Below are 16768 nucleotides of genomic sequence, written 5' to 3' on the forward strand. Positions count from 1 at the left end.
TATTTTTATTTTTATTTTTTTTACTTTAATCTATTTTGGTATTACCCAGTAGGTCTTTTAGTTATAATTTACCTCTTTGTAGTTATTAAACCTAGAACATATTTTAACCAGAACTTATTCTGACATGGATTCAACCACAAGATTGTAAAGTACCAAAATCAAATATTCACATCCCAAAATCAAATATCAGTGATAATACATGAATACTCTGGATTCAAACATCAATAAACTTAAATAAGTAACATTACAAAAACAGTACCACACTCCACATGAGTGGATGAGGAGATTTGTGATGACTTAGTCTCAGTCCATGGACCAGGGTCCGTCCAGTGGTTCAAGTGTGTGTGGATGCAAAGGATCTGTTCTACCGAAATCCAGAAGGCACAATGCAGTGTCTCTCCTTTTTTCACTCAGATCAAATTAACAAAAGGAACATTGGGAATGGCTCGCCAGTCCACGCTCCACACAACTCCTCCAACAGAAGCGTAGCAGGACGAGGACGAAATCCAGGATCCAAAGGGAATGAACTCAACTCAACCAAAAAACCCGGCCTTGCAGAACAAAGCCACAAGAAATAATTTATACCCTTTCTCTGAATTGACCTCTTAATTTCAACTTTCAACATGCTTGTTTCATTGTAATCTCCTTTCTAATGTATTCAATAAAGATATTTGAATTCCATATCAATTCAAGTGTCAATTCTTTCCACTGAATACTAGTATTCACTCACCCGAATATTCATTTTATTCCAATGCTTTAGCTTAGCTTAGTTTAAACCGGAGATACTGTATCATTAGCTGGAGTTAGCTCATTTAACTCCACATTAGTAAGGCATATACACTCACCTGCCACTTTATTAGGTACACCTTACTAGTACTGGGTTGGACCCCATTTTGCCTTCAGAACTGTCTTAATTCTTTGTGGCATAGATTCAACAAGGTGCTGGAAACATTCCTCAGAGATTTTGGTCCATATTGACATGATAGCATCATTGCTGCAGATTTGTCGGCTGCACATCCATGATGCAAATTTCCTGTTCCACCACATCCCAAAGGCGCTCTATTGGATTGAGATCTGGTGACTGTGGAGACCACTGGAGTACAGTGAACTCATTGTCATGTTCAAGAAACCAGTTTGAGATGATTTGAGCTTTGTGACATGGCGTGTTATCCTGCTGGAAGTAGCCATCAGGAGATGGGTACACTGTGGTCATAAAGGGATGGACATGGTCAGCATCAACACTCAGGTAGGCTGTGGCGTTTAAACGATGCTCAATTGGTACTAAGGGGCCCAAAGTGTGCCAAGAAAATATCCCCCAAACCATTAGATATTTGCGTTAACGAGCAGTTGAACGGGTGTACTTAATAAAGTGGCCGGCGAGTGTATGTTGGTGGTGCTAACCATTGAATGCTATTGCTGTTGTCACGTTAGTTTGTGACTAGCGCTGCTAATATAATAAACATGCTGACTCACCAAAGGAAATATTTCCATGGTTACAGGAGCTTGGAACAGGAACTGTGGAAGGGTGATTCGGAGATTGTGGGTTCGTGGAAGGCTCGTATGTCTTTGAAAACTGAACTCCATAGATAACTTTGTTAGCTATGAGGCTATCTGCTAGCGGAGCTATGCTACTCCACACTCTAGTTCACTCGACGCTGGTCAAAGTAACACTAGTCTTTCATATTCTCAATAATGGAAGGAAGCAGTTCTAAGGAAAATTACTTTTAAAGCATGTCTTGACACACTGGCAGGAATCTTCAGCGCATAGTACATACACGGCCGATCAGTACGGGACCTAACACGGAAAAGACAGAGCGATATGATTTTTCCATGATCCAATGATGTATGGCGGATCTACACTTTTGATTGGTTAACTTACAACAAGACTAGGGTTCTCATTGGTTGACTGAATAGTTTCTCAATTATGCAAAACGAATGAAATACTGTTAAATAATAATGATGTCATCCACAAATCACCTTTCCAAGTTCTTACTATTTATTTAACTCACTTCATAATACTTCATAATTGAAGTGCATTATTAATAGGCTCTATTTGTCTGGGTTACATAAGCCTAAGGTTTGGGCTGTTTCTGATAGATTTGTTCCGAGTTATATGTTTTTATATGTTTTTATTTGCATCTGTTTTATCTGCACATTTGTAAAACACTTTGTAACACTGTTTAACCCTTTAGATCTGAATATAATTCTAGAACATACCTGCAGTTTACTGGGTTTTTGCCTTAAATTATTCTATGTCTGAAATAATGGTGAATAATTCAACATCTAAGGATAAATGTCAAATACAAGTTAATTTACTTTTAAAGATGAGAGGCTAAACTTAATTTTCATATTAGAATCTCCTTCACAATTTCTCATAAATCCTAACCACACTATCAGATGGTATGGTATCATTGGGACAGCAATACAACTCATTACAACTAAAAGAAGACAAGAAATAAACCTGGCAGACTAGTCATTATTGATACCAATTGATTTGCCAGTTAATATAAAACTAATTTGGTGAAAAATCTACAGATGAAAACATTAGCTACCTAGCCAGCTACAGTATGGCTCTCACCTAAATTACCTGCCTACACTCACAGCCCTGAATTACACACTACACTGGATTATTGGCTCTAATATGAACAATTACAGGACAGAAATTGATCACCAAAGATACAGCAATCTTGTCATGGTTTTCACCTGCATTTTACTTTCAGACCATGGATGGGAGATCGCCTGGGAATACCCAGATCATGAAGGAGGTTCACCCAGTATCTATGACAAAGTTATAAGAGTAGTTTGCCTGTCCTGTTCTAATAACAAGCAAAGACAAAACAAGAAGATTGGTGCCCCATTAGGACTACAGCAATGTCTACCATATTGATGGTTGTTGGTGTGGTCATCGGTATTGGTTATATTTTTCATAATGTTTTTGTTAAAGGAAAGATATGCACCAGTAAAGCGAAACTACACGGTAAAACCGTCATTGTGACTGGTAAGTCCTTTTCTAGTGTTTTTCTAAGTGTGCGTGTGTGCCAGGATCTTCCAGCATCAACTTAGGAATTTAGTTGTATCTACATCATGCTGTTTTCCTTCATGAACTAAGTGCCAACTTCTGCACGACGTCTGCACGGTGTTGCCACCCATTTTCACAGACTATGCTTTTATTGGTTTTATTGGAACAATCCATTCCATGCATTACAATGAGCCCGTCCTCTGATTTCTATCTCCACCAGCCTAACACTGCATAACACTCCCTAACGCATAACATATAGCGAAAGAAAGCCACTGCTCCCTCTGAGTGACGGGGGCAACTTATGGTAATTTAGGTAAACGTTAAACCAGGCAAGAAATCAATCATACTTAATCACTCAGTAGACAACATAAATGCAGTTCATTGATTTAAAGGGGTAGTTTCTGGCATTCTTTATAGATCTGTTGACATAACCAAAATGGTTAAAAAAAAATATCTACTACAATATCTACTATTATGTCAATGATTAACCAACAAATCAATCACAATGCAGCTCTGTTTGCCTATTCTTGCCTCCTCAACTCCAGGAAGTAACACGGGCATTGGGAAGATGACAGCCATAGATCTGGCCAGTAGGGGTGCCAGAGTCATCCTGGCCTGCCGCAGTAAACAGAGAGCTGAGGCTGCCCTCGCTGACATCAAGAGGGTGAGGAGAAATAACGCTGGAGGACCTATTTGTTGATTTATGTGATACATATGATATGTGATACAAATGCATTCATCCAATATGTGTTGATGGAAGATAGGTCTTGTGTAATGTTTAGATAGATAGATAGATAGATAGATAGATAGATAGATACATACATACATACATACATACATACATACATACATACATACATACATACATACATACATACACTCACCAAGCACTATTAGGAACACTAATACTAATACCGCAAATTAACAGCACCTCAGATTAGAGCCCACATAAATGCTTCACAGTGGAATGACAAGATTGAGGAGGATAGAAGGAGAAGAACAGAAGACAAAATGAGAAGACAAGAAGAGGAAATACAGAAAAAGGAGAAAGTTGAGGGCGAGGAGGAGGAGAAGCTGGAAAGTGATGAAGAATGGTCAGAGACCGACTATAGTGAGAGTGACCAAAGTGAGGATGATGATGAGGATGGCGAAGTTGACTAGTTGACAAAACTAGTGCTAATAAGAGGAATGACAAAAGTGCAGAGGAATGCAAAGATAATGAGAATTGCATGAGCGAGCAAATATACCAAAAGGATGAGAAGAAAGACAGGAATGAGGAAAAGAGAGGACCACCAGAGTGATAGGGAAAAAGACAGAAACCACAAGAAATTGATGACAGTGAAAAAAGGGGTATGAGGAGATGAAAGTGGATCTCCACACTGATGAAACACGGGTAGATGAGGAAGATACTAGCAAAAGAAAACCAAAACATGGAGAGGAAAAACTGTGTGGGGAGTATAAGGCAGCTATTTTTATATTATATTTATATTATTTTTTATATTGGTTGATAGTTCATCCAAATGTTGTCATTCTTTCATCTTGCGTCAGGGGGGACTGCAACCTACAATAAGCCTTCTTTACTTTGCTACAGCCATCACAGGCTGACATTGGCATTCACTGCCACTACAATGGAAATCAATGTTGCCCACATTGGCCCATGCTAACATCAATCAAAAGTAACCTCAACAACCTCAACCTCTACTGTAACAAAGTGATAAAGGCTTATCAAAGGTTACAGATGCTCCTGGCCCACAGTCTTCTTCCAAAATAAGAAAAAGATACAATAATGATGGAATGGGTGGACTATGGCTTTAAAAGACCCAGAAAACAACTGAAATATAGTATCATGAAAAGAAAGAGGTCCCCCAGACTGATGAAGAATTATGCCAAAAATAGAAGTGAGACTCAAACCAACCAGTACAAACCAAGAAAAAAAAATATATACTGTGAAAAGGAGGAGCAGGTGAAAGAATGAAAGGACATGGAGAAAACAAGAGCGCAAAGCAAAACATCCAATCACAGTGCAAAGGTAACTAGTGAACAGGAGAGGAGTCCCATCACACAATTACTTATAGGGTTACAGGATACAATTTTAGTGTTTCTTCTTGTTTCTTCTTAATTCACGGCACTACAGTGATTTTTTATGAAGAAGATGTATTCACTCATTGGCGTGGGGTCCAACGTAAAGTTTCACTGCCAGAGGGCGGCAGTTTCCACCTTATTCCTTACACCGGTCCGTTCCATTTCAATCCGTGAGAGGGAGTGTACGAGTGCATACTTGTCTTTGTACGTGAAAAAAGATGAGTTAATCTTCAGGTCTGACCGCCAGAGGGCAGCAGCAGTCCTGTTGTCAAATCATGATGATCTCTTTGTCTGTCTGTTCCTCTGCCTCTCTCTCTGTCTCTCTCTTTCTCTTTGTCTCTCTGTTCCTCTGCCTCTCTCTCTCTCTCTCTTTCTCTTTGTCTCTCTGTTCCTCTGCATCTCTCTCTCTCCCACAGTGTGGATCACAATGAAGAGGTCTGGGTAACACCACAGCTGCTAAAGAAGTAAATTCACAAAAAAAACAATCATCACTAAACACATAAATGCATGGACACACACACACACACACATACAGACACAGAGACACACACACCTGGCCTAAAGAATATACAGATTTATTGAATGTAACTGTTATAAAGTCCATGTTGCTGGTCCTTTCCCTGGCGACACCCTCCACCAATCTGCACACGCTCAGTCCGCCCCTGTGTATGTGTGTGTGTGTGTGTGTGTGTGTGTGTGTGTGTGTGTGTGTGTGTGTGTGTGTGTGTGTGTTCTCTCCCTCCAGGTACTGAGTGATTGTCTGAAGATCATCCAACAGCAGCAGTACCAGCTGTCCACAGAGATGCTCCGCTCCCTTCTACCCTGATCTAACAACTACCACACCCCCACTCTCCAAAGCTAACTGCCTATCTGTCTTACTGGCGATATTATGTATGAATGCCTTCAATCGCCAGAGAGGAACGTCTTTTGACAAATAGTGTTTTTGGAGGAACAAATCACCTTCATAATTCATCTATCTTTTTATAAAATTGTATTTCTATAAAATTGTATTTGTATAAAAGTAGCAGAAAATGAAAATGTAAATAAAGCAAGATTTACAGAAGTTTAAAATGTGTCTTCGTCCTGCCTATGCAGTGCTAATGCTACATACAGGTGCATTGTTCCTGTCTGGGACACCACCACGTCATGTGTTTTCATTCTGCCTGTACTAATGTTATGCTAATGCTATGCTAATCCTAATGCTACATACATGGTTCCAGTCTGGGACACCAGCATGTTATGCGTCTTCATTCTGTGTATGCTATGCTATGTTAATGCTAATGCTACATACATGGTTCCTGCCTGGGACACTGTCTGAAGTGCAGCTATGTGGCGACACTCAGAGTAAACACATGACCAGCTACATCAATACATGAGCACTGAGTATAAACACGTCTTAGTACAACTATATACATTCACCAGCCACTTTATTAGGTACACCTTGCTAGTACTGGGTTGGACCCCCTTTTGTAGCCCATCTGCTTCAAGGTTCGACGTGTTGTGCATTCAGAGATAGTCTTCTGCATACCTTGGTTGTAACAAGTGGTTATTTGAGTAACTGTTGCTTTTCTATCATCTCGAACCAGTCTGGCCATTCTCCTCTGACCTCTGGCATCAACAAGGCATTTTCGCCCAAAGAACTGCCGCTCACTGGATATTTTCTCTTTTTCGGACCATTCTCTGTAAACCCTAGAGATGGTTGTGCGTGAAAATCACAGTAGATCAGCAGTTTCTGGAATACTCAGACCAGCCTGTCTGGCACCAACAACCATGCCACGTTCAAAGTCACTTAAATCACCTTTCTTCCACATTCTGATTCTCGGTTTGAACTTCAGCAGGTCGTCTTGCCCATGTCTACATGCCTAAATGCATTGAGTTGCTGCCATGTGATTGGCTGATTAGATATTTGCGTTACCGAGCAGTTGAACAGGTGTACCTAATAAAGTGGCCGGTGAGTGTACATGTCTAAGAACATACATGTACGCGCCATTGATGCCTTAGGAAACAAAGGTACAGAATAGATAACAAATATAATTTTAAGCAAATATCTGACCTACTACACAATTATTATTTCCCATAAATGTACAGCTGTGTAAATGTATAATGTGCAGGTCTTGGAGGCGGTCCTAAGGCTTGTACATCCCATGGAAGGTGACTGGGATGATGGTGTCCACCTCAGCGCGGGCCACCTCCGTCAGGTCTCTGGCGTTGAGGATGAGGAGGAAACCCGGTCTCTGGGCGGCACCAGGCTTCACCACGATACTCAGCAGCACTCCTGGGGTCGGAGGGGGGGGGGCATTAATATTACATGGCAGAACTGTCGGGGGGGGGGGGGTGGGTGGGTGTCTGCTGGTACTGACACACAGAGAAGATGGTGTTTTTACCGTCGTCTTCCTCAGTGGCGTCCGGCGTCTGGACGAAGATCGGCTCGGAGGGATAGGACTCCGCCTCCTGCCACACCCACATCTGCTTGGTCTGCACGTTCAGCTTACAGATCTGCAGAAACGGGTTCAGACGGGGAGCTATATCAGAGCGGAGCCTTCCAATTACGCCAAACCTAATGTATTACCATTTTCATTAAACTTGTTAAACCGGCGTAGAGTGTCCTGACTGAATTGATATGACGCTCACCTTGTCAGGTATGAAGTGGTTGAGGCCCAGTCCATACGCATAGCTGTAGCTCTTCCCACTGCACATGCTGTAGTTGATCTGAGGGAACTCAAATGCTGCCGCGATGAAGATGAACATCATCATCATCATCATCCTCATCATCATCAAGTCAAGATACATGTTACATATGCCTCTTTAACGTCTATCTGTCTGTCTGTCCGTGTCTGTGTGTGTGTCCGTGCCTGTGTATGTCTGTGTGTGTCCATGTGTGTCTGCCTGTGTGTGTGTGTGTGTGTGTCTCTGTCTGTCCGTCTGTCGGTGTCTGTGTCTGTGTCCGTGCCTGTATGTGTGTGTGTGTGTGTGTGTGTGTCCATGCGTGTGTGCCTGTGTGTGTGTGTGTGTGTGTGTGTGTGGGGGGGGGGGGGGGTTGCGTACCCTGACGTGGCCCAGAGAACAGAACCTCAGGTTCCAGCCAAATGGTTCCATCACTCCGCATCACAGCGGTGGCAGTGGTGTAGGGCAGGGACACCAGGTTCTTCCCCTGCTCCTCCTAGGAGACAGGACACAGTGGTGGGGTCAGGGGTCAGGGCTAGTGTTAGGGCTAGGGCTAGGGTTATGGTTAGGGTATCTCACCCTGTGGATGTCTATAGGCAGCACGTATCTGCGGACTTCCGGCTGAGGAGCCCTCAGGGCCGCCTTCTTCAACTCCTCCCAGTTCTTCCTCAGGTTGGCCAGGTACAGGTAGTTATATACAAACTCATATCTGGAACACACAGTTACAGGGAGTTAACACACACACACACACACGTACACATGTACGCACCCACACACGCACGCACACACACACACAGGGAGTTAACCACAAACTCAAACCATGTATACAACACACACACACACACACACACACACACACACACACACACACACACACCACACAGCCCCCCCCGCCCCCTCCCTAAGCATACCCCTTCCACGTGCAGAGGTCGACCACGATGAAGCCGTCCTCTTCGTAAGTGTTGATGTGGTGGAAGAGGTTGAAGGAGGACGTCCTGAACCGGTGGTTGATGTACTCTGCCGGCTCCTTCTGGGCCAGGTGGAACCACGACTACACACACACACACACACACACACACACACACACAGGGGGATGTGACAACATAAGGCAAGACAAGGAAACGATGGTGTAGGTCAAAATAGTTAGTCACTTTACTGGAGAGGTATCAACAGTATGGTACAAAGGAACACTTGAGAAAATAAGTCTTTGACTAGGGATGTACTACTGCAAAGAATCAACAGAAAACACCTCTTTTAATGGAAGTCTAAACCTCTTCTGCTGAAAGCCCTATTTAACTAATTTCTGCCTAAAAACCAGACCCAAACTAAACTGCTTATGACATTAGAAATATGATGATCAGATGCAAAAGCAGGATGCCATTTCATAGGTAATACCTTGAAGTTTTGTGTGGATATGCTCAGATCATAGTTCAGAACAGACTACACTTGACAAGGACATAAAGTAATCAATAAAGAAATTAAAGCAGAATTTGGGGATGTATTTGGGCCTCTCCAGCTTAGTCAGGATGTAAAACACCTGTGTGTCAATTAGTGTCTTGGGTGGTCTCTGCCGCCCTCCGCTGGTTAGATGGAACCATGACAGGGGAGGACGGGGGAAGGTGAGGAACATCCACTGATATTGTCCAGATCAGAGATAAGACGATGGTGGGGGAAGACGTTTGTAAATTTGAAATTAGTCTCACTAAATCAGACTCCAGAGATTAGATTCTGGGTTCCCCGGGTCACAAGGAGATTGACTCGGTGACAACATCTCTTCTGTGTATGATACAGTTAGTTAACAGCTAGTTAGCAGCAAGTTAGTGGCTAGTTAACGATTAGTTAGCGGCTAGTTAACAGTTAGTTAACAGTTAGTTAGCAGCTGGTTAGCAGCTAGTTAGCAGCTAGTTAACAGTTAGTTAGCAGATAGTTAACAGCTAGTTAGCAGCAAGTTAGTGGCTAGTTAACGATTAGTTAGCGGCTAGTTAACAGTTAGTTAACAGTTAGTTAGCAGCTAGTTAACAGTTAGTTAGCATAGTTAGTTATGACCCAGTCAGTTGTATGAGGTCTAGTGTAGATGTTCTCTCACTTACTCCCATCGTCTCGTTGGACTCAAAACAGTCCATGTAGTTGGTTCCTCTGATGGCCCATGAGCTCAAGAACTTGAGAAGGTTGATCTTCACCGGGGTCTCCACCAACACAAAGTACTTCTCTGTCATGCCGAAACTAAAGCAGGACACACACACACACACACACACACACACACACACACACTCAAAGTAAAATCAATACTTGGCCTGTGTATGTAGGATGTGGGCATTTCTGTGTTTGTGTGTGTCTGTGTGTGTGTGTGGGGGGGGGGGTGTCACCAACCTGTGTATGTAGGAGGGTTTGAACCTCTCACTGCAGGGCAGCTGCACCAAGACCTTGGACTTCTCTATGGGGTCTGACTTATCTGAAACACAACCATCAGTTACAGTTTAATGTCTGAAACACAACAGCAACTGGGAACAGTTTAATGTCTGAAACATAACCACCGGGAACAGTTTAATGTCTGAAACACAACCAACAAGAAACACAATAACCATCAGTTACAGTTTAATGTCTGAAACACAACAACCACCGGGAACAGTTTAATGTCTGAAACACAACAACCACCGGGAACATATTAATGTATAAAACACAGCCACCGGGAACAGTTTAATGAGGGGAGGGGTTACTGTAAAGGGGAGGGGTTACCTTTCTGTGTGGGAGGGATGCTGATGATGTTGTAGGCCAGAGACATGTTCTTCCCAAAGCAGTTTCCGATGTTGAAAACCGTGCCGTCGCTCTCGACGTGGGGGTGGGCCGTCACTCCATTGACGGACAGGTAGTCACACAAGTCCACCTGGGGGACACAGGGTGTCAATGTTGCACACACACACACACACACACACACACACATACTACGCGCACGCACGTACACACTCACTACACGCTCGCACGCACACACACACATACTACGTGCTTGCACACGCACACACGCGCACCCACTCACACGCACACAGATACACACACACACACACACTCTCACACACACATACTACATACACGCACAAAGGGGAAACCTGAGGAACACAGCCTGTCAGAGCTGGTAATGGGATGGGTATGATGCTCATGTGAAGGCTGTGCTACTGAAACATGTTGTTCTATTCAACTTCCATTCTCCTCCACACACACACACACACACACACACACACACACACACCTTCTTTAGCGTCTCCAGAGTGTCAGGATCGACCTTAGTGATGTAGTTGGTCTCCGTGCAGGCGTAGAAATCCTCTCCGACCGGATACACGTTCACCAGGCAGTTATCTGTCACCTCGATCCCTTTAAAATAGGTGAAGAACCTACACACACGTACGCACACACACACACACACACACACACACACACACACCCTGTAAGAACCTCAGTGTTAGAACCTGTTTAGATTCTGACTTCACCGGCAGCCTAAATCTGCGCAGCTTTCTGTTGTGCGATCACTTGAACAAAATCTTTTAGAGAAGTGATTCAGTACACTCAGTTCACAAAAAAAGATTCATTCGTTCGCGAACAGCTCATCACTACGCTAGTGACTGTTACAAATCAGAGCTAGTGAACCCAAATGCAGAACACAGAGTCTGGACAGGTCTAAAATAATGGAGTATTTAATGAAGGAATTGGGGGGAACGGGAAGGCAGGGTAGACTGGGCACGCAGGTAGGCAGGGCAGGCAGGCAGGGTAGGCAGGCAGTGCAGGATAGCAGGTGGTCCAAGCAGGCGTTGATACACGGGGAGGCAGTTCTAAGAAATCTCCAGTGGGAGGGCCTAAACACTATCCTGCCAGGTATTTAACTCCTGCTCACCCTGGACCAGGACTAATACATTTGGGATTGAGTGAGTGGTGAAACCTGTCTGGTCAGGTGGGAGGGGTTGCTACCCTGCTAGTCATCAGCAATCACAGAATCTGCATTTATATTGTGACGATCACAGAGCGACAGCCTCTGCGACAGTCTATCTGTGGAGTCCATCGAGGAAGGCCTGAGAGGAAGGCCATACTACTAAGTATTTTTATTCTATTTTGATAATTTCTTCATTACCCTGAGTGTATTGAGCCTACCTATATCCTACTTTTCCCACTAACCCTCTCTCTCAATACCGGCAAAAATTCACAATGTGCTTTCTCCTCATTCCTGTTATTTCATTCATCAGAAGGACACATCGACGCTACACCTCCACTCGCAACCCTTCCAATCAAATTTACCCACCATGCTCAACTGACCTCGACCTCACTGTCATGGGAGGACTTTGGAACTGCCAGTCTGTGGTCCGGAAAGCAGAGGCAATCTCAGCCTATGCCTGCTTCATGTCTCTCCACTTCCTTGCTCTCACAGAGACATGGATTACACCGGATAACACAGCTACTACGGCAGCCCTCTCTGATGCCTACTCCTTTACTCATTCCTCTAGACTCTCTGGTCGAGGAGGAGGAACAAGACTCCTCATCTCGCGTAAGTGGTCACATAATGTCCTTTCCCTGCTACACCTGTCCATTTCCACCTTTGAATTTCATGCTGTTTCTGTCACCTCCCCTGTCAAACTTCACATTGTTGTTATCTATCATCCTCCAGGTCAGCTTGGCCACTTCTTAGATGAGATGGATGTCCTTCTCAGTTTGAAACTGCTCTTCTCGCTGACACAGAGGCCCTCCACTCACTTCCTACCTCTCCTCTGTTCTCATTCTTCTGGACCTGTCTGCTGCTTTTGACACTGCTTTTTGATCCTTCTCTCCACCCTCTCAGAATTGGGCATCTCTGGCTCTGCACTCTCCTGGTTTGACATTTCTGCTTGGATGTTAGCCCACCACCTCAAACTCAACCTTGACAAGACTGAGCTGCTCTTCCTTCACCATCCTGTGTGGCGAACATCACAGCGACAGCACGCTCCTGTAGATTCTTCCTCTACAACATCAGAAGGATACGCCCATTCCTCACCAGAGAAGCAGCACAACTTTTGGTCCAAACACTTGTAATCTCCCGCCTTGACTACTGCAACGCACTCTTGGCCGGACTCCCTGCGTCCGCCATCAGACCTCTGCAGCTCATCCAGAACGCTGCCGCTTGTCTGGTGTACCTCCCCAAATTCTCCCATGTCACGCCCCTCCTCCACACCCTCCACTGGCTCCCGGTAGCAGCTCGCATCAGATTCAAGACCCTGGTGCTCGCCTACCGGACGGCAAAGGGAACAGCCCCTCCCTACTTGCAAGCAATGGTCAGCTGCCAAACCCCTGCACAATCACTCCGCTCTTCCACCTCTACGTGGATGCAGCAGCCGCGCCACTCGGTCACAGCTTTTCACTGTCCTGGTGCCCCGCTGGTGGAATGAGCTTCCCCCCACTGTCAGGACTGCAGAGTCACTACCGATCATCAGCTGTAGATTGAAAACCCATCTCTTCAGGCTACATCTTAACAGTCCTTCCTAAGACCTCTCTCCCCCTCCTACCGTCCCTGTACTAACCCTAACCCCAACCATTGAGACCTCTTCACCCCCACTTCCCCCCTGTACAAGTTCTCTCCTGTTAATAAATAATTTAAAAAAATAAAAATAATGCCTTCTGGCATTACGACTGCCAATGGTCCCTGGTGTGAGCATTGATTACTTTGTCTTATGATGACTGTTGGATAGATGATTCACTTACTTAAACAAATGTATGTGTTGTAAGTCGCTTTGGATAAAGGCGTCTGCTAAATGTCATAAATGAAAATGAAATGATGAAAGGCCGATAATCCGACAGGGGAATCCAGGCAGGGGTCGAGACACAGGCAGGCAGTTCTAGGGAAGGCAGATATCCAACAGGTGTTTCAGAAGCACAGTCCTGAAAACACTCGTAGATCCGAAACCAGGAATCAACAGACTAGAAATGCTGGGACGTACAGGTAGTACTATGATGAACTGGCAAAGAGTGGACAGAAAACCAGGGCATAAAACACAGATGGGTGATGAGCAGACGAGCCGCAGGTGTGTAGATCGGCAGGTGGTGATGATGACATGAATGGGCCGGCAGGAGCCTGGAGCCACGCCCACACACGGAACACACAGACTGGGGAGACGGAGAGGGACTGACACAGGCTAGGTGGAAGTGGAGGGCGTGACAGTGACAAACCACTGACTGGCTAGTGTGTGATCCATACTGCTGCTTTTACTTCAAATATAAACGGCTTCATTCTCAAGACACAGTATAATACCACTACTTTCCTCTCGTGGCATTTTCCAAAAAGTATTTCTCCAGTCTGCTCTAGTGGGCTCCGTTCCCTTCATTAATACCATGTGTGAGCTGTCTACTCCTCATGGACATACAGCCTGAACAACAGCCTGAACAAATGCCAAGGACAGGACACGCACGCACGCACGCACGCACGCACGCACGCACGCACGCACGCACGCACGCACGCACGCACTCCTGAACAATAACAAGGACAGGACGACTCAGAATGAAAGGGTGTCTCCTCTGTTTTGTGTTGTAAAAGCTCTGACCTGGAGAAGATGTTTTTGCAGGGGTCGGGGTAGGCAGCCGTCCCAAACTCTGTGATCACGATTCTCTTCTCCGTCATGGCGCGCACGTATGCATCGGTCTTCACAAACCTACACAGGAAGTTGAACAGTCGGCTAAACATAAACCTACGTACATCACATCTTGGATGTTATGATCACAGAACAGGAGTAGATGCTTTTGTCTCTACAACATACTTCAGAGCAGCACCAGTGAGTCTGTGTGTGTGTGTGTGTGTGTGTGTGTGTGTGTGTGTGTGTGTGTGTGTGTGAGTGAGTGTGTGTCTGCGTCTGTGTGTGCATGTGCATGTGCGTGTGTGTGTGTGTGTGTGTTGTTGTTGTTGTTGTTGTTGTGTGTGTGTGTGTGTGTGTGTGTGTGTGTGTGTGTGTGTGTGTGTGTGTGTGTGTGTGTGTGTGTGTGTGTATGTGTGTATGTGTGTGAGAGAGTGTGTGTTCTGGTATTCACTAATGAAAACCAGCTCCTCTTGAGGTTCCCCGAAACATTCCAGCCATGAGTTTTACAGGCTGAGAAGAAAACAGCTCTGACTACAAACACACACACACACACACACACACACACACACACACACACACAAGCGGGATACTGCTCGACACAGAAACCTGCATATACAGTACATATCAGGAGAGAGATATACGTGTGTTTGTGTCACACACACACACACACACACACACACACACACACACACACACACACACACACACACACACACACACACACACACACACACACACACACACACACACACACACACACACACACACACTCTCACACACACACTGGGTCTTACTTCCTGTAGTAGGTGACGTGTCTGTTCCGGAGGTCAAACTTGTGCAACAGAGCCTGTCCATCAAAGAGGTGGTAGAAAGGCTCATCGCCCACCTCAAACAGACCGGGGCCCAGACGCAGTAGACTGCCCTCCAGCCACGCCGGGATCCCCCCTGGATAGCACACACACATTACACATCTGTCTGTCTGTCTGTCTGCCTGCCTGCCTGTCTGTCTGTCTGTCTGTCTGGCTGTCTGGCTGTCTGGCTGTCTGGCTGTCTGTCTGTCCACCATTCTAAAACCTTCTACCCCTCTGGTACTAAACAAACCAGAAGGAACTAAACAGAGGATTCCAGCTACAGACTGGGGAAGTTAGGTTTGGGCTAGGGCTAGGGTTAGGGCTGCAGTTCGGGCTAGGGCTAGGGTTAGAGCTATGGATAGGGTTAGGGTTAGGCTAGCGACAGACCTGTGACTACAGCAAGGATCGGTTCATTCAACTCTTCACACGTCTCAAAGAGCTTCTTGTAGCCACCGGCTGGGTGTTCAACTCTGTAGATCCAAACACACACACACACACACACACACACACACACACACACATACACATACACACACATAACTAAAAACCTTCCTGAACATAAACCCAGTTGGCTGTCTACAGCTTTCTGGCTGCTTTTTCAATCTGACCACTGGAAAAAGTATGGTCCAACTGTTTCACATCGACTGGCAGTAAAAAGGTTGTTGTCAACCAAAATGAAGTTACTTACTTACAGAAGTTCCTCACTAAGTCTCACTAACTTACAAAGACAGTTCATCACTAAGTTACAAATCTATTTCTCCACAGGAAAAAGGAATTCAAGTTTTGCAAAAAGGAGACAGTTACTCACCGACTAACCATTTTCCTTTGCAGGGTAAACACACACACTAACACTCACAGGGCTCGGTCGACACACACACTCTGAGCTGGAGGCTGATCAGAGTTCCTTTTATACTCGTATACTAACCCGTTCCCTTCCCAGGCAGCCCCCCCCCACCCTCCCTCAGGGCAGGGAGACAAGCAGCCTTTGTGTTCAAGACCATTCATGTTTCCATCGACGTTTAGCCATCAGCACAATACAGCTCCTCCAGGAATGTTGCTACTAATTAAGACCCTAACCACAACCACATTTAACCCTAACCTAACCACATTTAACCCTAACCCTAATCTAACCAGATTTAACCCTAATCTTAACCTGAGCAGAACCACATTTAACCCTAACCCACAGGTTATAGGGGCTCAACACCATCCAGACCACCAATAACATTGTGTTTCAGTCTGCAACCTACTGTACCTCCACACAATCTCTAAAGCAGCACATAACAGCAACTTTTCCCCCTTATAGTGAGGGTAGGAGCACACCGTGCCCCAGCCAAGGACAGTGATAGGGAGGTTGGCGGTTGGAGCATACTGCCACAAGTATGCCACAAGTATGATTCCCACAGTCTACTTCCAACCTTCAAATCCCGTTTTGCCCAGCAACAATACTCAGTAAATTTCCACAAATAATATATATGTACTCACGAGCACCTTTTTAGGAACTCTATACTAATACTGGGTAGGGCCTCCCTTTGCTCTCAAAAGAGCCTCAATTCTTTGTGGCATTGATTCCA

The 16768-nt window shown here is 45.0% G+C and overlaps 2 protein-coding genes across 3 annotated transcripts; one reads left to right on the forward strand and one right to left on the reverse strand.

Moving 5' to 3' along the window:
* Positions 1 to 2841: 2841 nt before the first annotated feature.
* On the forward strand, positions 2842 to 6777 carry LOC310811768 (dehydrogenase/reductase SDR family member 13-like). The gene is made up of 4 exons (XM_083680064.1): positions 2842 to 2998; positions 3565 to 3683; positions 5518 to 5565; positions 5847 to 6777. Exons 1-3 carry the CDS (start codon positions 2872 to 2874, stop codon positions 5530 to 5532), a joined length of 261 nt encoding a protein of 86 aa, XP_083536190.1. The 5' UTR covers positions 2842 to 2871; the 3' UTR covers positions 5533 to 5565; positions 5847 to 6777.
* Positions 6778 to 7227: 450 nt separating this feature from the next.
* On the reverse strand, positions 7228 to 16034 carry LOC310811767 (retinal Mueller cells isomerohydrolase; the record flags this gene model as incomplete). 2 transcript variants are annotated; one of them, XM_083680063.1, is made up of 13 exons in its annotated part: positions 16006 to 16034; positions 15141 to 15291; positions 14317 to 14424; positions 11010 to 11151; positions 10502 to 10649; positions 10136 to 10217; positions 9856 to 9988; positions 8677 to 8816; positions 8345 to 8474; positions 8147 to 8261; positions 7733 to 7827; positions 7486 to 7597; positions 7228 to 7376 (listed from the first exon to the last, which is right to left on the reverse strand). In XM_083680063.1, exons 3-13 carry the CDS (start codon positions 14391 to 14393, stop codon positions 7228 to 7230), a joined length of 1323 nt encoding a protein of 440 aa, XP_083536189.1. In that variant the 5' UTR covers positions 14394 to 14424; positions 15141 to 15291; positions 16006 to 16034. The 2 variants fall into 2 exon arrangements, with proteins under 2 accessions (XP_083536189.1, XP_083536188.1); XM_083680062.1 differs by lacking the exon at positions 16006 to 16034.
* Positions 16035 to 16768: the final 734 nt, after the last annotated feature.

The sequence above is a fragment of the Argentina silus genome (assembly GCF_951799395.1).
Source record: "Argentina silus genome assembly, chromosome: 11".
Lineage (NCBI taxonomy): Eukaryota > Metazoa > Chordata > Actinopteri > Argentiniformes > Argentinidae > Argentina > Argentina silus.